Consider the following 23,265-nt stretch of genomic DNA (forward strand, 5'->3'; position numbering starts at 1 on the left):
GGGGGGGATGAAGGGTTGCAGGAACATAGTTTGTGTATATTACTGAAGTTAAATTGGTATCAAAGCCAACAAGATTTAACGTCCTATAGATTTAGGATGTTAAATTTAAGCTTTGTGGTAATCACAAGGAAAATATCAGACAATATGCAAACTCACAGGGACAGAAATTAGAGTACAGGTTACCAGGGGTAGAGTAAGGGAAAATGGGGAATTAATGCATAATGGGTAAAGGGTTTCTCTTTGGGGAAATGGGAAAGTTTCAGCAGTGATAGGTGGTGAGGGTACCACAATATTGTGAATATGATGCTTGAGAACGGTTGAGATGGGAAACTTTATGTTGTATATACGTATTCATAATTAGAAAAAAATAGAAGAAAGAGCAACTAACAAGAGAATGGCAGTTAAAGGCAACACATGATCTTAGAAGGTATACAGCAAGGAACAATACAAGGTTCAAAGGGACATACTGGGACATGTGAAAAAAATTGGAATATAGATTGTAAGCTGTATATCAATGTTAAATTTCTTGAACTATCTTGATAACTGCACTTAAGGTGGATGTATAATTGAATATCCTTTCAGAAAATGTTATTAGTGGTATTAAGTATTGAAGAAGATGATATATACAACCTACACTCATGTATTTGGAAAATGGACTGAGAGACAGAATGATATGGCAAATGTAGCAAAGCATTAAAATTGGTGGATTTGGGTTATCTGGGAAAGGGGCAGGGGTACACTAGAATCCTCTGTAGGCAATTTTATTATTTTTGTAACTGTTCTAAAGATTTGAAAGTATTTCCAAAAAAAAGATTAAAATTTTAAAAGTAAATAATAATAGATAAATCAATAAAAGGATAAAGGGAATTGGGTAAGGTGGTAGAAGTGAGTTGCAGCTTTTAAGTATGAGCAGGGTAGATCTCATTGAGAGGTATTAGTGAACAAAGACTTAAAGGACCTACGGAAGCCAAGCCCTGGCACTATCTAGAGTGAGCACATTCCATACAAAAGGAACAACCAAGGCAGAGGCCCTAACATGGGAGAGTAACTGGCATGTTTAAGGAATAGAAAAAATTCCAGTGTGGCTGGAGTGGAATCCAAAGGATAAGAATAGCAAGAGATGAACTCTAAGAGATACTAAGAGTGATGTTGAGGGTAGGTGTGGGAGTAAGGAGGGGCTGAAGGCTATTTGTAGGATTTAGAGCTTTTAATCTGAGAGAACTATAGAATCATTACAGGGTTTCAAGCAGAGAATGTCATGATCTGCTCTGTTAAGAGTAGAAATTGAGGCAGGGAGGAGCTATGGGGGTTGAGAGTGAAGATAGTAGATAAAAGACAAATACTGTAATCTAGGCAAGAAATAACAGCAATTCAGATTAGGATAAATCTCAGTTAACAATATTCTAGAAACTTGAGATTCTAAGAGTTCTAGGGATATATTCCCAGTGAACGTCAAGGATTTTATCACACAGCACAAACCAATTTCACACTGACATTGCAGACTACCTTCAGCACCAGCTGCTAAGAAACTCTTACCATCAACTGGATTCTAAAATGAATTACATTCTAAAAATTTCTACTATCATTTAATACTTACACAATTTCTCTTATGAGAATTTATGCCCAAGGGCTCAAAAATGCAAACAGCATTACCATATGATGCTGCAATCTAAAAAAGAATAAACATTAATATTTAGGAAAAGATACAATAAAGATAATCTCATTTACACAATAATATATATAAACAAATTATATATAATACAACCCAATAGAATTTCATTTTAATGAAGTTGTGGCTAAATGGCTTATTTCCTTCCATATATATATATATATATATATATATATATACACACACACATGAAGAATATGAGATTTAAGAATCTCTTCTCTGTTACCAAAAATTCAGCTGAATCATATCAAATATAAAGGTTGGTCAATTCAAAGAAACCATCACTTCCCATAAGAAATATTTGCCTTTTATTTTTTAATATAGACGTAACTTTATTACAAAGATACATTTCAGTGGTACGTCTTTTTGACAGAAATTGTAAAACCCAGTGAAAAAATATGAAAGCCATAAAAAACTAGAGAAGGATATCAAAAAGTGGCAGGTCTTAAAATATGCATCAAATTCTCTATTCTGGCATAATTACACCAGAGGAGAGAAAATACCCATTGTGAAAACCACCTAGAAGAAAGATCAGAGAAAACGGGATAAGGAAAAACTAGGGAGAAATCCAAGACTCCTTTGGAGAAAAAGTTGATATACATGTGTCCATGGGACTTAAGATAAGGCTTTGGGGGCCAGGAGGATTTTGTTCCAAGTTGCATACCTGATAAGAAGAGACATAAATCCTTTTGTTCCTAGTAGCTATGAGAACCTGTTTTCCACCAATTTCTTGAAGGCTAGTTTCCAGTTCATTCTGCTCTTAACAAGAAGAAATCAACTGAAGGGAACGGATCAAGAACCATTCCTTCTGACATCTCTGTACAAGTTAACCTATAAATCTAAATTAGGCATGCATTCTTTTAAAACCTGCCAAAAAAGTCTGCTGTGATTTTAGGGCATGCTCATGCCAAAAAGTGATTTTTAACTGTTGCTTAATATCTAATAATTTTTCCAAGAAAACACTTTTTAATCCACAATGGTATGGAGGAAGTTATTTAAAATGCCTGGCTGAGCAACACTTTGGTTAAAAAAAAAATCAATATGATGTTAAATGAATGAATGCTTATAACTGACTAACACAGTCACAAATGTGAAAGTTATCATCAAAGGATTGGGGATAGAGGGACTAAGAGGAGATGATAATAAAGACAATAAACCAAAGATTTCACAAATTAACATCTTTGCCTCAACTATGGTGTGGTAAGGAAAAGGAGAAACAAAGGTTAGTCTATTTTTGATAGTTATAAGCTCTATAATCATGTTAAAAATTTTACTCCTAGAGAATTTATTCATCGAGATCACCAGTACATAACTAATTAATTAAAATTCATCTCTGACAACTATAATACATACAATTTGTCTAAATTGGTCTTGGGAAAAGAGCAATGAAAAATAATGAGAGAAATCTGACACTAGGTTTTTCCAAAATAAGCATAAGCTATGTTTAGGGGTAAAAAACAGAAAAGCAAAACACGTGAAAAGCAAAAAAACGTGTATCAGAAAATTCACCATTTCAATACTAGTTTAGCTAAATCACTGAACTTTGTTGAATAGTGGTATATTTACATAAATACTAAGTAGCAGAGTGGGGTAGTAGAAGTGGTATAAGAAGTAATCATAATTTATTATTCAGCATAAATTTATGTGATTACTATTTACCACCACGATATTCTGAATTAACACATCCTTGATAAAATTTGTTACCCAGAAAAGAATAATTTCTAGAACACTAAGATTCTTTAAATTATTATAATTATTACTGGTAAAAATCTCACTTTTATATGCTTATAAAGACATTGAACTCTGCTACACAATATCGGTCTTACTGAATTGCTAGAGTATACAGCATATATATAGCATGCTATACTGTACATGTAAACAAAATTTTATGTATATTATGTCTGAAAACTTGGGAGAAAGGTACATGACATTTTAACTACTTCAAAATAAACCTTGTTTTAAAGTCTCAATGAATGAACTAAGTGTCTTCATTCAACAGTTAAACTTTCATTAAATTAACAGAGGCTTTACAAAACATCTACCATATGATAAGCACTATATCATAAGACACTAACAACTTCTTAAAATTTCTTGATAAAAATATTATACTATTATAATTTGGAGAAGATAAGGAATACTAGGTAGGGAGAAGACAAAATTTTACTTCCTTGAACCTAGTTTAATGGCTGACAGAATTATCAAATGGCAGAACTTCAGTACACGCAGGGATTGTGGGGTCTACAGATCTTTCAAGATAGTATATAGCTGAAAAACAATTAATTATCACATTATCAGCTTAATGACACTGTACAATTTGTATATAACCGATCACTTTACAGCTCCTAACAATAACCATCTAAGCAAAGTACAATAATAAGAAATCGTACACAAGCCTTTTATTAAAGGATAAGAATATTCTGAGATTATTAAAACACATTAAAAGATGACATTTAATAAAGTAATTAAACCCCTTACTCTTCCATGTTGGTGAGAACACTCCACACAGCTGACTTGGATGTTTCCATGCTTAGCACCAGGGATGATCTGCACACATTCAAAGTCAGTTGCCAGAATAACAATATCACAGCCTGATCCATATGCCTAAAATAAAAGTTTTACAATATATGATTTGCAATTTTAAATTACCATTATTATATAATACATTTAATTTTGTTTCCATCGTAAATACACTTAGACACATTTTACACAATAGTTAATGAGTACATCAATTTCCAAATAAGAACATTAAAAGTTACATGAAAAAATAAACTGATGACCCCTCCCCCACTATATATTTCATTCAACAACTGCTACTAACAGGAAAAGGGTTTCCCCAATTCTTAAACACTGCAGTTTCTGTCCTCATAGGTCATAAATCATTCTGTCTCAAGTTTCTCTCCAAAGCTCATCTCAGTAAACCATAAAGAATAAAACCTTCATCCAAAATTAATAAGGCATTGAAAGTTGCAACTGTGTTCCCAGGGTTCAAGCCAAACTTGGGAAAAACTACGAAAAAATCAGACATGCATTTTCCAACACACTCCCGCAATGCTTAAAGAGGTAATTAAATAGACATGAACACCCAAGTCACAATTACATGCACTAAGGCAAGGTACTAAACTTAAACTCATCAACTGCCTGAGTGAATTCTTGGTACAACTACTCACCCCTCAACACCTCCAGGCAGGAAGGAGAAAGGAAACAACCCAAAGTGAAGGATGAGATTTCAAAAAAAGGTAATATAAAATAAAATAAAAAACTTATTTATATAAAAATTATCTAAATATTGGACAAATATAATAACTATGTGGTCTGGTAAACAAACTATAAAGCAATTAAATTCCTGGAAAATTCCCTTGCTCAACATAACTGAAATGAGAAAACCACATATTTCTTCCCATTGCCACATTTCTTGTGTATGTCTATTCCTGTTTTGTAACTTTGTGGATTTTATGACAACATGAGGAGTACAGGGTGGGGACATTTTCTTTCTTTTCCAAACTCTTCTTATAATTAAATGTTCAAAACAATCTAACACCTAATTTTTTATCTAAAAAACCCCATTAAAAATAATATTAATATAAAATTTATAAGGTGGTATTTTTTTTCCCCACTATTTCCACATCCATGAGCAATGTGACCATGTACTACAAAATACAGAAATTCAACAACCAAACTGATGTGATGACATCTAAGAAGGCGAGCTATGCTCTGGACAGGTCCATAAATAACTACTAATAAAAGTGGGAATCAAAGATAAAGACCAGACAGGAAGAAAAAACATTATTTCTATCACTTACTAAAACCTCCAATGTTATCAAAATCCTGTTGTAACTACTATAAATCATCGTCAACTCATGTATTTGCAAATACCAAAAAGTCCACTAAAAGAAAAGCAAAGACAGCATTTGAAGCTAGGGATATATGGAGAAAATCTCTCATAGGTGGAATCATTCTTATATGTATGCAGGGGGACTAAACTGAAAGAGAATATTGAGCACAGGCGGTCTTTACTCTTGCTTGTCTAAATGATTTATACATTAAAGAAACTCCTCTTTTGTCATGTGTATATTTAATGAGTTCTTTTTTTTTTTTCAGCAAAATGTCTGAAGATATATTAAAGGCCCAAATACATTAGGGAAAGAACATATCATTATTTTACAGAGTTGAGACAGTACTTTTTTAAATAGATCACAATGGGCCATGGAATACTTTACAGGCCCAATTTATGGATGATCACAAACTCTTTGTAGATTTATACTAATTATACATATTTGACTTAATGAGATTCTCAAAATGAAACTTAAGTCTACAAAATAAGGGTGCTATTTGCCAGCAATAAATGGAAATGAGTTAACCAACTTAATTAGCCTTATCTGTATTTCTAAAACTTTGTAGACCTAAAGTCAAACCCTTACCTTTATCAACTATTACCAAAACAAACAAACACACAAACAAAACACTCCTGTTGTTAAGACACTCAGATAAATTCAGAGTAGACTATTTAGAGTAAGGGGGAAAGGGTTGCATTTGAATAAGAAATTCATCTTTCCAGATGACTGAGAACAGACTGATATGATTCAGTCATTCTAACAAGATAAAAGACCACTCAAGAGTGCTGCATAATTAAAATAAATAAATGAGACAGATAGTAAATAGTATGCCAAATTTTAGGGTAAAAAAATTAACCTAAGAATGTCAGAAATAATCTAATAACGACTATGTGTGTGGTAACCCTAAGAGTCTGTTCTTTCAGAAACAAGTCACATCAGGAAATGCAAAATTAAAAGAATATTTATAGGTGGCAGTAAAATAAAGCAAAGCTGCAAATTATATGCTGAGTGAAACATAAGACAAAACTTAAATACAAATAGGTAAAACCAAAAATCCATAGCCAGAAAAAAATGCAAAATATTCTATGGGAGTTTGTGATTAGGTGTATGAGACAAATTACTTTATTTTAATTTCTTCCTAACAACCCCAAAGAAGTAGCTGATCTGAGGGAAAGCAGAAGAAAATTAGTTTACCAACAAGTCAACAGCATTATGATACGTACTATTTTTAATATTAGTCAAAAGCTAGCCAGTTTTGATAATTTATAAACAAAATATATGGAACTATAACAAACTTCTAAATACTAAGCTAAAGAGAACAGATACCAGCAGTCTAAACTAAAGCCTATTTATATTCCTCTGAACAAAGTACAAAAACATGTTTTTTCATTACTGATGCTAATAACATCTGAAAGGAGACCTTGTGAAGAAAAACAAGCAATAATTAATTTGTTCTAATTAATCATTACAAAATCAAATCTATCTCCAGTTTGCCTACACTCTCTTTAGAATCATCTCATGAATAACTATTTAACATTAGTGCTAAGAAGAGACTATTCAAAGTGTTAGTTATCAAAAGTTTAATAAGGAAATCACAGTAATACTGGTAAAAATCAGCCCCATGGACTGGTCAACAGTTATGAAGACCAAGAGTCACCATTCTGCCTCAGATTTGTTCTATAAAGCTTGGTTATGTAACAATTTGCCTCATAAGGTATAATGAACTAAAATACTACTTTTTAAAATGACTACTTTTAAGAAAATAAAACAAACATTCTTTGGAAATTATCATAAATAGAGAAACTACTTTAAGTGATCCAATATTTTTTTCTTAATTTCTTCTTAACACATTTTACATCTGAAAGAGTTTTAAAGTTCGTAGTATATTACATCATACCTAGCAATATTAATAGGTAATGTTTCTAACAACTTTACTTTGTAACTACTGGAAATTTTCAGAAAACCATTTTAACTAAATGGTGATATTTTGAGGGAGATGGTTCTAACAGTGTTTGTGCCAGTTTGAAAATATTATGTACCCTAGAAAAGCCATGTTTTAATCCTGATCCAATCATGTGGGAGCAGCCATTTCTTTTAATCCTGATTCAATACTGTAGGTTGGAAACTTGCGATTAGATTATCTCCATGGAGATGTGACACACCCAATTGTGGGTGTGATCCTTTGATTAGATGGAGATGTGACTCCACCCATTCCAGGTGGGTCTTAATTAGTTTATTGTAATCCTTTAAAAGAAAAAACATTTTGGAGAGAGGCAGAAGCAACAGAGCAGACAGAGACTTCAGAGCAGAGCTAACACAGATGCTGAAACTTGGAGTACAGAGACACAGGTGTTCGGAGATGCCTGGAGCCCAGGAGATGTCACCAAGAGATGTTAAGCAGGCCAGAACCTGGAGAGAGCCAAGGGAAGCCAAGAGATGAAAGCTAGCTATGGAGAAGCAAAGTAAGGAACCCCCACAGGAACAGAGGCTGAAAGTAATGGAGCCCAAGAGCAAGAGAACAGCAAATGCCAGCCACGTGACTACCCAGCTGACAGAGGTGTTCCTGACTCATTGGCCTTTCTTGAGTGAAGGTAAGCTCTTATTGGTGCCTTAATTTGTATACTTTCACTTCCTTAGAGCTATAAACTTGTAAGTTATTAAATTCCCCTTTTTAAAAACTGTTCCAGTTCTAGCTGTGTGCCAGTAGCCATGTTTCTCGAAGATGACTATATAATGATATAGCTTTCACAATGTGACTGTGTGATTGCAAAGGCCTTGTGTCTGATGCTCCTCTTATCTGCCTTATCAGTGGACGAGTAGAACATATGGAATAAGGATAAATAATGGGGGGAACAAACGTTACAATAAATTTAGATCAGAGTGCTAGTGGTCAATGAAGGGGAGGGGTAAGGAGTATGGTATGTATGAATTTTTTTCTGTTGTCTTTTTGTTTCATTTTCTGAATGGATGCAGGTGTTCCGAGGAGTGATCATGATGATGAATGTGCAGCTGTGTGATGATGTTGTGGGTTGCTGATTGTATATGTAGAACAGAACGATCAAGGGTTGGGAATGTTTGCGTTTGTTTGGTGTTTATTGGTACCTAAAAAAAAAAAAAAAAAAAAAAAAACGCTGTTCCAGTTCTGGTACATCGCATTCCAGCGATTTGTAAACTAATACAGTGTTCGAAAACTATTTCTCAGATAATATGATTAAAACTACTGAATTGTAATTAGTTAAATTTCCAATAACTTCAATATGATAGAAAGAATACTTTTCCTAAGAATCTAAAGGTGCTAACGCTGACTAATAATGGGTAAATGACAACCTCTCTATTACCTTCATCAATTAAATGAAAGATTTTGACTATATCACTTAAACTCTTTTCAACTTCCAAGTAATAATTTTATGTGTGCACAAATTTTCTTCAATAAACCCAAATAAAAATAATAAACAGATGTAGTCACCCAATTAAAATGGTAAAAAGTAAAGCAGACCCCTAAAACAAACTTTGAACAACCAGGAAGAACTGGCAGAAATTAACACAACATTTAGAAATCATTCCATTCTACATATGCATTAGTAATTCTTAATATCATCACATAGATGTATGATCATCATTTCTTAGTACATTTGCATCAATTTAGGAAAAGAACTAGCAAAACAACAGAAAGAGATATAGAATGTTAATATACAGAAAAAAATAAAAATAATAGTAAAAAATAAAAAATATATATATATAAAAAGGAAAAAGAAAAAAAAACAAAAGACACAAAGAAACAAAAAAAATATATAGCTCAGACAGAGCTTGATTCAGTGTTTTAACATAATTACATTACAATTAGGTATTATTGTGCTGTCCATTTTTGAGTTTTTGTATCTAGTCCTGTTGCACAGTCTGTATCCCTTCAGCTCCAATTACCCATTTTCTTACCCTATTTCTAACTCCTGCTGGTCTCTGTTACCAATGACATATTCCAAGTTTATTCTCTAATGTCGGTTCACATCAGTGGGACCATACAGTATTTGTCCTTTAGTTTTTGGCTAGACTCATTCAGCATAATGTTCTCTAGGTCCATCCATGTTATTACATGCTTCATAAGTTTATTCTGTCTTAAAGCTGCATAATATTCCATCGTATGTATATACCACAGTTTGTTTAGCCACTCGTCTGTTGATGGACATTTTGGCTGTTTCCATCTCTTTGCAGTTGTAAATAATGCTGCTATAAACATTGGTGCGCAAATGTCCGTTTGTGTCTTTGCCCTTAAGTCCTTTGAGTAGATACCTAGCAATGGTATTGCTGGGTTGTATGGCAATTCTATATTCAGTTTTTTGAGGAACCGCCAAACTGCCTTCCACAGTGGCTGCACCATTTGACATTCCCACCAACAGTGGATAAGTGTGCCTCTTTCTCCGCATCCTCTCCAGCACTTGTCATTTTCTGTTTTGTTGATAATGGCCATTCTGGTGGGTGTGAGATGATATCTCATTGTGGTTTTGATTTGCATTTCTCTAATGGCCAGGGACATTGAACATCTCTTCATGTGCCTTTTGGCCATTTGTATTTCCTCTTCTGGTAGGTGTCTGTTCAAGTCTTTTTCCCATTTTGTAATTGGGTTGGCTGTCTTTTTGTTGTTGAGTTGAACAATCTCTTTATAAATTCTGGATACTAGACCTTTATCTGATATGTCGTTTCCAAATATTGTCTCCCATTGTATAGGCTGTCTTTCTACTTTCTTGATGAAGTTCTTTGATGCACAAAAGTGTTTAATTTTGAGGAGCTCCCATTTATTTATTTCTTTCTTCAGTGCTCTTGCTGTAGGTTTAAGGTCCATAAAACCGCCTCCAATTGTAAGTTTTATAAGATATCTCCCTACATTTTCCTTTAACTGTTTTATGGTTTTAGACCTAATGTTTAGATCTTTGATCCATTTTGAGTTAACTTTTGTATAGGGTGTGAGATATGGGTCCTCTTTCATTCTTTTGCATATGGATATCCAGTTCTCTAGGCACCATTTATTGAAGAGACTGTTCTGTCCCAGGTGAGTTGGCTTGACTGCCTTATCAAAGATCAAATGACCATAGATGAGACGGTCTATATCTGAGCACTCTATTCGATTCCATTGGTCGATATATCTATCTTTATGCCAATACCATGCTGTTTTGACCACTGTGGCTTCATAATATGCCTTAAAGTCCGGCAGTGTGAGACCTCCAGCTTTGTTTTTTTTTCTCAAGATACTTTTAGCAATTCGGGGCACCCTGCCCTTCCAGATAAATTTGCTTATTGGTTTTTCTATTTCTGAAAAACAAGTTGTTGGGATTTTGATTGGTATTGCATTGAATCTGTAAATCAATTTAGGTAGGATTGACATCTTAACTATATTTAGTCTTCCAATCCATGAACATGGTATGCCCTTCCATCTATTTAGGTCTTCTGTGATTTCTTTTAACAGTTTTTGTAGTTTTCTTTATATAGCTCTTTTGTCTCTTTAGTTAAATTTATTCCTAGGTATTTTATTCTTTTAGTTGCAATTGTAAATGGAATTCGTTTCTTGATTTCCCCCTCAGCTTGTTCATTGCTAGTGTATAGAAATGTTACAGATTTTTGAATGTTGATCTTGTAACCTGCTACTTTGCTGGACTCATTTATTAGCTCTAGTAGTTTTGTTGTGGATTTTTCCAAGTTTTCGACGTATAGTATCGTATCGTCTGCAAACAGTGATGTTTTTACTTCTTCCTTTCCAATTCTGATGCCTTGTATTTCTTTTTCTTGTCTAATTGCTCTGGCTAGAACCTCCAACATGATGTTGAATAATAGTGGTGATAATGGACATCCTTGTCTTGTTCCTGATCTTAGGGGGAAAGTTTTCAATTTTTCCCCATTGAGGATGATATTAGCTGTGGGTTTTTCATATATTCCCTCTATCATTTTAAGGAAGTTCCCTTGTATTCCTATCTTTTGAAGTGTTTTCAACAGGAAAGGATGTTGAATCTTGTCAAATGCCTTCTCTGCATCAATTGAGATGATCATGTGATTTTTCTGCTTTGATTTGTTGATATGGTGTATTACATTAATTGATTTTCTTATGTTGAACCATCCTTGCATACCTGGGATGAACCCTACTTGGTCATGATGTATAATTCTTTTAATGTGTTGTTGGATTCGATTTGCTAGAATTTTGTTGAGGATTTTTGCATCTATATTCATTAGAGAGATTGGTCTGTAGTTTTCTTTTTTTGTAATATCTTTGCCTGGTTTTGGTATGAGGGTGATGTTGGCTTCATAGAATGAATTAGGTAGCTTTCCCTCCACTTTGATTTTTTTGAAGAGTTTGAGGAGAGTTGCTACTAATTCTTTCTGGAATGTTTGGTAGAATTCACATGTGAAGCCGGGTCCTGGACTTTTCTTTTTAGGAAGCTTTTGAATGACTGATTCAATTTCTTTACTTGTGATTGGTTTGTTGAGGTCGTCTATTTCTTCTTGAGTCAAAGTTGGTTGTTCATGCCTTTCCAGGAACCCATCCATTTCATCTAAATTGTTGTATTTATTAGCGTAAAGTTGTTCATAGTATCCTGTTATTACCTCCTTTATTTCTGTGAGGTCAGTGGTTATGTCTCCTCTTCCATTTCTGATCTTATTTATTTGCATCCTCTCTCTTCTTCTTTTTGTCAATCTTGCTAAGGGCCCATCAATCTTATTGATTTTCTCACAGAACCAACTTCTGGTCTTATTGATTTTCTCTATTGTTTTCATGTTTTCAATTTCATTTATTTCTGCTCTAATCTTTGTTATTTCTTTCCTTTTGCTTGCTTTGGGATTAGTTTGCTGTTCTTTCTCCAGTTCTTCCAAGTGGACAGTTAATTCCTAAATTTTTGTCTTTTCTTCTTTTCTGATATAGGCATTTAGGGCAATAAATTTCCCTCTTAGCATTGCCTTTGCTGCGTCCCATAGGTTTTGATATGTTGTGTTTTCATTTTCATTCGCCTCGAGATATTTACTAATTTCTCTTGCAATTTCTTCCTTGACCCACTCGTTGTTTAAGAGTGTGTTGTTGAGCCTCCACGTATTTGTGAATTTTCTGGCACTCCGCCTACTATTGATTTCCAACTTCATTCCTTTATGATCCAAGAAAGTGTTGTGTATCATTTCAATCTTTTTAAATTTGTTGAGACTTGCTTTGTGACCCAGCATATGGTCTATCTTTGAGAATGATCCATGAGCACTTGAGAAAAAGGTGTATCCTCCTGTTGTGGGATGTAATGCCCTATAAATGTCTGTTAAGTCTAGCTCATTTATTGTAATATTCAAATTCTCTGCTTCTTTATTGATCCTCTGTCTAGATGTTCTGTCCACTGATGAGAGTGGCGAATTGAAGTCTCCAACTATTATGGTAAATGTGTCTATTTCCCTTTTCAGTGTTTGCAGTGTATTCCTCACGTATTTTGGGGCATTCTGGTACAGTGCATAAATATTTATGATTGTTATGCATTCTTGTTTAATTGTTCCTTTTATTAGTAGATAGTGTCCTTCTTTGTCTCTTTTAACTGTTTTACATTTGAAGTCTAATTTGTTGGATATTAGTATAGCTACTCCTGCTCTTTTCTGGTTGTTATTTGCATGAAATATCTTTTCCCAACCTTTCACTTTCAACCTATGTTTATCTTTGGGTCTAAGATGTGTTTCCTGTAGAGAGCATATAGAAGGATCCTGTTTTTTAATCCACTCTGCCAATCTATGTCTTTTGATTGGGGAATTCAGTCCATTAACATTTAGTGTTATTACTGTTTGGATAATATTTTCCTCTACCATTTTGCCTTTTGAATTATATATATCATATCTGATTTCCCTCTTTCTACACTCTTCTCCATACCTCTCTCTTCTGTCTTTTCGTATCTGACTCTAGTGCTCCCTTCAGTATTTCTTGCAGAGCTGGTCTCTTGGTCACAAATTCTCTCAGTGACTTTTTGTCTGAAAATGTTTTTATTTCTCCCTCATTTTTGAAGGACAATTTTGCTGGATATAGAAGTCTTGGTTGGCAGTTTTTCTCTTTTAGTAATTTAAATATAACATCCCACTATCTTCTAGCTTCCATGGTTTCTGCTGAGAAATCTACACATAGTCTTATTGGGTTTCCCTTGTATGTGATGGATTGTTTTTCTCTTGCTGCTTTCAAGATCCTCTCTTTCTCTTTGACCTATGACATTCTAACTAGTAAGTGTCTTGGAGAACGCCTATTTGGGTCTATTCTCTTTGGGGTGCACTGCACTTCTTGGATCTGTAATTTTAGGTCTTTCATAAGAGTTGGGAAATTTTCAGTGATAATTTCTTCCATTAGTTTTTCTCCTCCTTTTCCCTTCTCTTCTCCTTCTGGGACACCCACAACACGTATATTTGTGCGCTTCATATTGTCATTCAGTTCCCTGATCCCCTGCTCAAGTTTTTCCATTCTTTTCCCTATAGTTTCTGTTTCTTTTTGGAATTCAGATGTTCCACCCTCCAGTTCACTAATTCTAGCTTCTGTCTCTTTAAATCTACCATTGTAGGTATCCATTGCTTTTTCCATCTTTTCTACTTTGCCCTTCACTCCCATAAATTCTGTGATTTGTTTTTTCAGATTTTCTATTTCTTCTTTTTGTTCAGCCCATGTCTTCTTCATGTCCTCCCTCAATTTATTGATTTGGTTTTTGAAGAGGTTTTCCATTTTTGTTTGTATATTCAGCATTAGTTGTCTCAGCTCCTGTATCTCATTTGAACTATTGGTTTGTTCCTTTGACTGGGCCATATCTTCAATTTTCCGAGCGTGATCCGTTATTTTCTGCTGGCGTCTGGGCATTTAATCAGATTACCCTGGGTGTGGGACCCAGCCGGTTGAAATATTTTTCTGTGAAATATCTGGGCTCTGTTTTTCTTATCCTGCCCAGTAGGCGGCGCTTGTGGCACTCATCTGTCTGCAGGTCCCACCAGTAAAAGATGCTGTGGCTCCTTTAACTTTGGAAAACTCTCGCTGTGGGGGAGGGTCGCCAGCCGAAGCGGCTTGGGGGAGTGCCGATCCGAATCTCCCAGCCAGCCCGGGAATCCGCGCGTGGGGAGGGTCACCGGCCTCCGCGGCTTGGGGGAGTGCCAGTCCAAATCTCCCAGCCAGCCCGGGACGCCAAGCAAGGCAGGGGGGCACCGGCCACCGCGGCTTGGGGGAGTGCCTATCCAACGTTCCCAGCCGGACCGGGAAGCCACGTGTGTGGAAGGGACCCCGGTCGCCGGTCTCCGCGGCTTAGGGGACCTTCGATCAAATTCTCCCAGTCAGTCCGGGGGGCCAGCACCAGCCGCCACGGTTTGAGGAGACCGCCTGTCCAATTCTCCCAGCCGGCCCAGGAAGGAGGGAGGGAGGGACTCCGGCCGCCAGCCACCCCAGCCCGGGGAAGCGCACGCCCCTTGGTGACCTCACCACAGTGGATTCTCACTGCCGGTTCAGCCGTTCCAGAATGGGGTACGCTGTCTTTTTGGTCTCTGTCGTGGCTCCGGGAGCTGTTCTGTACCGTTTCTATTTCTTTAGTAGCTGTTCTGGAGGAGGAACTAAGACCCGTGTGTCTTACTAAGCCGCCATCTTTTCCGGAACTGAGAAACATCTTTTAAAAAGCTCCCAAAAACCTTAAAGGATTACAGCAACAGGGTGAGTGCTGAATCAAGAAAAAGGCCACCTAAAGCAGTAGGCTCTCCTAGATGCCCTTGCTGGCCCCTTCCCAATGCCCTCACAGGCTCAGCATAGAGCTGGCCCAAAACTCAGTGCAGTTCTCTGGTCCAGTTCCAGAGAGGTGAGTAACTCTCCTGCACATTCTGGGAGGATGTTATGTCTGGCCCAGTCTGTCTGATAGTAGCCTCAGAGACTCACCTCATATGTAGAAGGCAGTGAACAAAGATCTGCTAGAGAATGCTTTGGGAGAGCAGTCAAGTGGTTGCCTGGGGCAAGGGATTACTAGTTGTAGGACATACCACGCAGTGCCTGAGACCCTGACGAAACTGTTTCCAAGGGAAGAGGTCCCAGGACATTCATTTCTGTATAAATAGGTGAATTCCCAGGCTAAATACACATGACCAAGGTAACATGCATGTGAAAAAGTGCCATGTGTGAAAAAATACCATGCACAGAATGGACCAGGGAGGCCCCTAAATTCACTGTATGGATAAACTCCAAAGGGGTGCACTCACATGTCAATCTGTAACAAAAGGAAAAGATGGTTTCTTTTTTTTTTTCTTTTCCTTCTTTGTTACTCCTGACATTCAAGCCAAACCCATAAACTAACTGGATACAACCTTAAGAAACAGACATCTCAGAGTCTAAATTCCAAAGAAAATACATCAAAATATCAAAATGCCCAAGTTTCAACAAAAGATTACAAAACAAACAAAGAAACAGAAAATGATAGCACAGGTAAAGGAAAAGATTAAAGCACTATAAATCATCAATAACAAGGAACAAACCTGGGCTCATACCAGACAATGACTTTTTAAAAAGCTGGTCCTAAATATGCCCAAAGAGCCAAGGGAAAATATGGACAAAAAATTAAAGGCTATCAAGGAAATGAAAGATGAGCACAAAGAGAATATCATTAGAGAGATCGAAATTTTGAAAATTTCCACAGTATCAGAAATGAAAAATTCCCTAGAAGGATTCAACAGTAGATTGGAGCTAGCCAAAGAAAGAATCATACAACTTCAAAATAAGACCACTGAAATCATCCAGTCTGAGGAACAGAAAGAAGAATGAAGAAAAATGAACAGAGCCTGAGGAACCTGGTGGTGGGATACCATCAAAGCATACCAATATACACATTGTAGGAGTCCCAGAAAGAGGAAAAAGGGGCAGAGAAAATATTCAGAGAAATAATGGCTATAAGTTTTCCAAATTTAACAAAAGACATGAATATATACATCCAAGATGCTTAATGAACTCCAAAGTGAATATACCCAGTCTCAAACCACACCATATTATAATCAAACTGTCGAAAGAGAGAATTCTGAAATCCACAGGAGAGAAGTAACATGTCATATATAAGGGAGCCTCAATAAGATTAAGTGCTGATTTCTTATCAGAAACCTCTGAGGCAAGAAGGCAGTGGAATGAGATATTTAAACTGCTGAAAGCAAAAACTGACAACCACGAATTCTACATAAGCAAATCTGCCTTTCAAAAATAAGGGAAGGATTAAAACAGTCCCAGAAAAAAGCTGAGGGAATTTGTCACTACTAGAACAGCACTAAAAAAGACGCTAAAGCGAGTTCTGCAGGTTCAAAGGAAAAGACACCAGACAACTGAAGCCACATAAAGATTTCTGATAGAGATGATGACGAGTAAATACGATTAGCAGTACTATTGTATTTTTGGTTTGTAATTCCATTTTTTACTTCCTACTGGATTTAAAACACAAATGCATAAAATGTAATGATAAATCAGTAGGTCTGGACTCATATGGTATATATACGTGATTTGTGACAAGAACTGTATAAAGGTGGGGGAACAGATGGGTATGGAAAAAACATAGTTTATAAATGCTATTGAAGTTAAGTTGGTATAAAGCAATAGATTTAGGATATAAAATTTAGGCCCATGGTAACCACAAGGAATATATCAGAGAATATGAAAGCTCAAAGAGTCAGAAAGTAGAGTACAGGTTGCAAGGGGTTGGGGACAGGGGCAAAGAAGAATTAAATCAAAATGAATGTAGGGTTCTTGGGTGAAGAAAAAGTTCTAGGAATGGATGATGGTGAAGGTTCTGAAAATCTGTGAATGATTAATCCCACCGAAATGTATGCCTGGGAGAGGTCTTCTAGGATGGAAGATTAATGTGTGTATGTCTCCACAATTAAAAAAATAAATAAAGAGGAACTAAAGAGATGACATTTAAATGTAATATATTATACCTGGATGGCTCTAAGAATGGAGGAGGAAAGGCTCGGGCTATAAGAAAAAGTAGAAAATAGAATGTAAGCATTACATGAATATTAAATTTCTTGAACTTGTTAACTAACTTAAGGTGATTACTTAAGTGAAGATCCTTGTTCTTGGTAAAAGTATATGGAAGCATTATGTGTTCAAGGAGTATGATGGGTGCGACCAGCTCTCAAATGTTCAGAAGACAGACGGACAGATAGACAGACAGACAAGAAGTATGATATGGCAAAGGTAGAAAAATGTTAATACTGGTGGATCTGGGTATGACGGAGTTCTCTGTATGGAGTTTTATTAATTTTGCAACTGCCCTGTAAATTTGAAATTATTTCAAATTTTTAAAAAATATTAATAAAAAGATTAAATAATCTGGTGTGCACTATCTTACATACAGCTCCAACCAAGTGGGTACAATTTTGTTATCTTGTGACTCTTTCCCCTACTCACAGCTGACTGGATACAAGGATGGTCCAGAATAATGACCCCTGGCTAACAGCTAGCTGGAAGAGATGAGCTGAATCAATCAAACTCCACTTTGGAGAATTTAAACCAAAAGACCGGGTGGGCCATGGTGGCTCAGTAGGCAGAGTTCTCGCCTGCCATGAGGGAGACCCAAGTTCAATTCCTGGTGCCTGTACATGCGAAAAATAAAAGTAAGCCAAAAGACCTATTGTTAGCAGGAAGATTTTAACTGAAGTCACATATATTGAGGGCTAAGGCAGCCATTATGAACCATGTGCAATCTGAACTTGAAACCACTAATTTGAGAAGTAAATTAATTAGAGCCCCAAAGACAAGGAAAAATAACATGAGAAACAAGTATATACAATTCCTTGATTCTAGAGGCTTTCCAGTTCTAATACTCCTCTGTTCCAACTGCCTTTCCTTGATGATTCACAGTGCATTATAAAATAAACCCTGGTTTTAATACAACACATCTGTCTCTTGCCCTGCCTAGAACTAAAACTGGTACAAGGATTGGGGTTATAAAGAACAGGCCTTCAAAGAAAATGTGCAATTGGCCACAAACAGAGTAGGAGGGGAAGGAGAATGCTAGGATGGAAAGCTAGCAAAACAGGATGTTTAATGGTAATACAGATACTAAAACAATCATCTGTGATTCCTTGGGGTCCATAATATGTGCCCAGAGAGAGCAAGGCTCTGGAGGACTGGATAGCCAAAGTACTTTTTTCAGATTTAAATAGTAGAGCAAAAACAAATGAGCAAGAGTATGGTTCACCTGTCATTCTCATACACTGTTGAACATAATATCTTACAACTTTTCTTACAACTTAAGAAACTACAAAAAGATATTTTTGTACTTTGATTCATTCAATCTATTTCTACTGTATTGTAAGAAAACATCCAGACATGCAAACAAACATTACAATCAGTACTAAGATGTCTACTGCAGCATTATTTAAAGTAACAAAAATAAAAATGAAAACAGCTTAAACATCCTATAATGGGAAAATTATGCTTTATCATGTCAAGTGCATTACCCATCTTACCCACAGGCTCATCTATGCAAAACTGGCCCCACCCACAATTCTTCTGAAAGGGCGACCCTGGCAAACTACATGACTATTACCTACTGCACACAACTGCTTAGATCAGAGATTAGTACTTGATTCCAAAGACCAAGAATTTAATACCAAAAGCTATACGCTGGCCAGCAACCTTTGAGGCAGCCAGTCTCTGAAAAGTAAGCTGGGCCCCAACTTCTGTAAATAAAATCATTACCCTCCTCTCTTCATGAGACATGACATCCAGGGTGAAAGTCTCCCTGGCAACGTGGGCTATGACTCCCAGGGATGAGCCGGAGCCTGACCCTGGCACCTTGGGATCGACAATGCCTTCCTGACCAAAAGGGGGAAAAGAACTGTAACAAATAATGTATCAGTGGCTGAGCGAGTTCAAATAGAGTCAAGAGGCTCTTCTGGAGGCTACTCTTAGGCAAGTTTCAGCTAGATATTACTATTTATCATGGTCTGCCAAACCCCAACCAAAACATTCCTGCCAACCCTAAAGAACACCTAGAACTCTGAGATCCACAAAGGTTCCATGCACTATGATTACTTCCCAGAAACCTACAACCTCCAGATGGCTCCTAGACCAGATAACTCCTGAAACCCAGAGGGGCCAGCCTCTCCAGAACACCAACTAGTTCCAAACCCCATCCCATATTGTAGAGAGCCGCTTTCCGGGTTTGGCCTAGTGGACACGCTGCAGCCTGCTCTAGAGTTCCCCCCGCCCATCGAGTGAGCCAAGATGGCGCTCACATCCTGCTTCCGCAAATGACGCACACGCCCACCAACCCTATCTTCTAATCACCTCTGTATACGTGGCATTAACCTATTGGGTTTGGGCACAGTATATAAGAGGTTACCCGGACGGGGTGGGTGGAGACGACCCACAGGGAGCCGTGCCTGACGGCCGCATAGAGGTTGCTCCCCCGCGGGGTATCCTGTCCCGCGCGGAACCTGTAACAGAGAATGCAAGCTTAACTCCAGTAAAGGTCTGTGCTCACAACTGCTACGTGTCTTGGATCTGTGTTTCTCACCAGCGCGGATTTGTCTGCGTCTGTCTCTCTCTCCTCTGTCCCCTTCGCCGGCCGGGGGCTTGACGCTGAGCGAGAAGTCGCGGACAAGTGGTGGCCCGTACGGGGAACCCTTCTGCTGCCTTTCCCCGAGCTGGTGAGGACGCGCATCCTGAGTTCGCAGCGGACTTCCCGCGCTTGATCACCGCGAGAAGGTGAGTACTTCTTATTACGTGAGAGTTAAGGGCTGTGGGCGTTCAGGTAGCCCCAGTGAATCGGGAGAGCTCCCCGATTGATTAAAGTACAGTGCCGACTGCAAGCATGGGGCAGTCAGGAAGTTCACCTTTGTTAGCTCCTTTAAAAACCCTTTTGAAGCAGTGGGGTATCTCGGTTAGGAAGAGTTCCCTCCTGCGGTTCTTAGACGATGTTGCTGCTTTTGCACCTTGGTTCGCCCACTCCGGGAGCCTTAGTCTGCCTTCTTGGTTAAAACTTGGTAATGACATAGAACGGGCGCGCTGGACGGGCCTTTGTATGGACCCGATCCTGGTCCCTATCTGGGAAACCGTCCGTGCTTGCCCTGAGGCGGAGAATGCTGCAGGCCTAAGTCCGTCTTCCGCCCTGCTGCAGGCACGGCACGCGCTCCAAGAAACTCAGTCAGTTTCGTCTGCGGACGGCTCCCGTAAAGGCAAGCTGCCAGAGTCTGGCGCTAGTTCAGACACCTCTAACTCAGAGTCAGATGGTGATGAGACCGAGGGTGCAGACGCGCCTCCGCTGATCGATTGGGGGAGGCCCCCTGTCTCACCCACACAGCCTTCCGCCCCGCCAGCGCCTGCTGCAGGGACGCGGCGGCTTCCGGTGAATGGTTTGGGTGATCTCGCCAAAAACCCTCACCACGGGCTCCCTCTGGTGGCCGAATCAGGTAATTACAGTGGCTGCTCTCCAACTTCTAAGCGCTTGTTAAAAGGAATGGGATATGTCCCCGGCAAAGGCTTAGGAGCCTCATTGCACGGGCGCGCAAGGCCTATACAAGCTGTCTCCAATTCTGACAGACGAGGCCTGGGTTTTTCCTAGGGGCCACTGAGGAGAGATTCCCACCCACACCTATAAAACTAAAATGGAAGACCAGTACCCCGGTGTGGGTGCCTCAGTGGCCATTATCACAGGAAAAACTCTCAGCATTACACACTCTAGTGTCAGATCAGTTAAAAAAGGGCCACATCATTCCCTCTACATCACCTTGGAACACCCCTATTTTTGTCATAAAGAAAAAATCAGGCAGATGGAGATTGTTACATGATTTAAGAGCCATTAATAATTGCATGGAGTCTATGGTAAAATTAAATACCTGCATGTGTCAGTAGACACATGGTCTCAGATATTATTTGCCTCTGCTGAGACAGGAGAAAAAGTCCACCAAGTCATTGCACACTGCCTTGCCGCTTGGGCAGCGTGGGGTAAGCCAAAAATATTAAAGACAGATAATGGACCTGCTTACACCAGTAGAACCTTCCAAAAATTTTGTGATAATATGGAAGTCCAATTAAAGCATGGCATCCCTTATAACCCTCAGGGGCAAGGGATCATTGAGAGAGCACACAGGTCACTCAAAGATTTGCTTAGAAAACAAAAAAGGGGGATAGGCCACGGCCTGTCCCAAAAGGCTCAACTGTCCATAGCCTTGTTTACGTATAATTTTTTGAATGAAAATGCACAGGGAATGACACTTGCCCTTCAGCACACTACTCCAAGTCCTCCACATAGAGGTCTAGTCCGTTGGAAGGATGTCCTGTCAGGACAATGGCAAGGCCCTGACCCAGTGCTCAGCTGGGCCAGAGGCTCTGTTTGTGTTTTTCCCCAGGAACCAGGACGTCAACCAGTGTGGGTTCCGGAGAGACTGGTGAGAACCGTGACACCGCCCGGGGGCGCCGAGAAACTGCTGCCCGACAAGTCAGCAAGCTTTCAACCTGAACCATCAGATCAGGCCTCCAACTCTGCTGATGATGGCGGCGACTGACGAGATAGCAACGAAAGCGCCGGTCACCCTTCGATTGTTTAGAAGGGGGACCAGTTTTAATAACCCCCGTTGCCTTCGACCTTTCCAAACTGGGCGAGACTGTACAAAGTCTGTGGAACCGAGTCACCTCATGGTTCTCTTGGCCCAATTTGACTACTTGGATTCTCGTGGCAGTGGGACTATTAGTGGGCTTAGTCACTGTTAAATGTTTGTTAGAACGCTTGTTCCAGACACAGCAGCAACTATGTGTTTCTACCATGTTAGCTATGTCTTCCCAGTCAAATGTGGGTGTGCGTCCCTCCTCGATAGATAGCCCGTCTGAATCACCTGGGGCAAAGCTCTTGTCAGCAAGGTTTGTTGCAGGCTCCCTGGCCACTACCCGTGTTTAGCTAGGCACCAGAGGCTGTTAATTTTGCGCGCCTAGCCGCCTCGACGGTGGAGCTGCGGCCGCAGTCCTGGCCAGACTGGGCTTGGCTCTAGCCATTGCACCGAGGCCTCCGCAGCGTTTCCTATGCCCTGGCTGTCGCTCTCATAATCCCCGCTTGACCCAGTTGCGAGGCGAAGCACTGCAGGGAGGAGTCACGTGGTATCCAGTTCACGGACTCTCCGGTCTCTATATGAGGTGAGCATTCTGGTCGGTGCCAGAGGCTCCGTCGTGTGATGACGCGAGCCTAGTCCAGACTCCCCAAAGCACCAAACTATGTTGTGAGCCACTCAGGCCCACGGGAGCACCATCATCAATAGAGACACTGGGTACAAGAATACGGTCTACGGACCATGCCTCTTATAAAAACAAAAAGGGGGAGATGTAGAGAGCCGCTTTCCGGGTTTGGCCTAGTGGACACGCTGCAGCCTGCTCTAGAGTTCCCCCCGCCCATCGAGTGAGCCAAGATGGCGCTCACATCCTGCTTCCGCAAATGACGCACACGCCCACCAACCCTATCTTCTAATCACCTCTGTATACGTGGCATTAACCTATTGGGTTTGGGCACAGTATATAAGAGGTTACCCGGACGGGGTGGGTGGAGACGACCCACAGGGAGCCGTGCCTGACGGCCGCATAGAGGTTGCTCCCCCGCGGGGTATCCTGTCCCGCGCGGAACCTGTAACAGAGAATGCAAGCTTAACTCCAGTAAAGGTCTGTGCTCACAACTGCTACGTGTCTTGGATCTGTGTTTCTCACCAGCGCGGATTTGTCTGCGTCTGTCTCTCTCTCCTCTGTCCCCTTCGCCGGCCGGGGGCTTGACGCTGAGCGAGAAG

At 39.1% G+C, this 23,265-nt stretch overlaps 1 protein-coding gene across 3 annotated transcripts in view; it reads right to left on the reverse strand.

Annotated features, from left to right (window-relative positions):
* The window catches only part of DMXL2 (Dmx like 2), a 208,440-nt gene that overhangs the window by 171,506 nt on the left and 13,669 nt on the right, over window positions 1-23,265 (reverse strand). For all 3 annotated transcript variants that reach the window (XM_077127894.1, XM_077127893.1, XM_077127895.1), the window contains exons 2-3: window positions 4,145-4,270; window positions 1,598-1,669 (exon numbers count right to left, since the gene is read on the reverse strand). In XM_077127894.1, the coding sequence (XP_076984009.1) occupies window positions 1,598-1,669; window positions 4,145-4,270 (198 nt within the window). The remainder of the gene's footprint in view (window positions 1-1,597; window positions 1,670-4,144; window positions 4,271-23,265) is intronic.

This window comes from Tamandua tetradactyla, chromosome 14 (assembly GCF_023851605.1).
Source record: "Tamandua tetradactyla isolate mTamTet1 chromosome 14, mTamTet1.pri, whole genome shotgun sequence".
NCBI classification, from domain to species: Eukaryota; Metazoa; Chordata; class Mammalia; order Pilosa; family Myrmecophagidae; genus Tamandua; species Tamandua tetradactyla.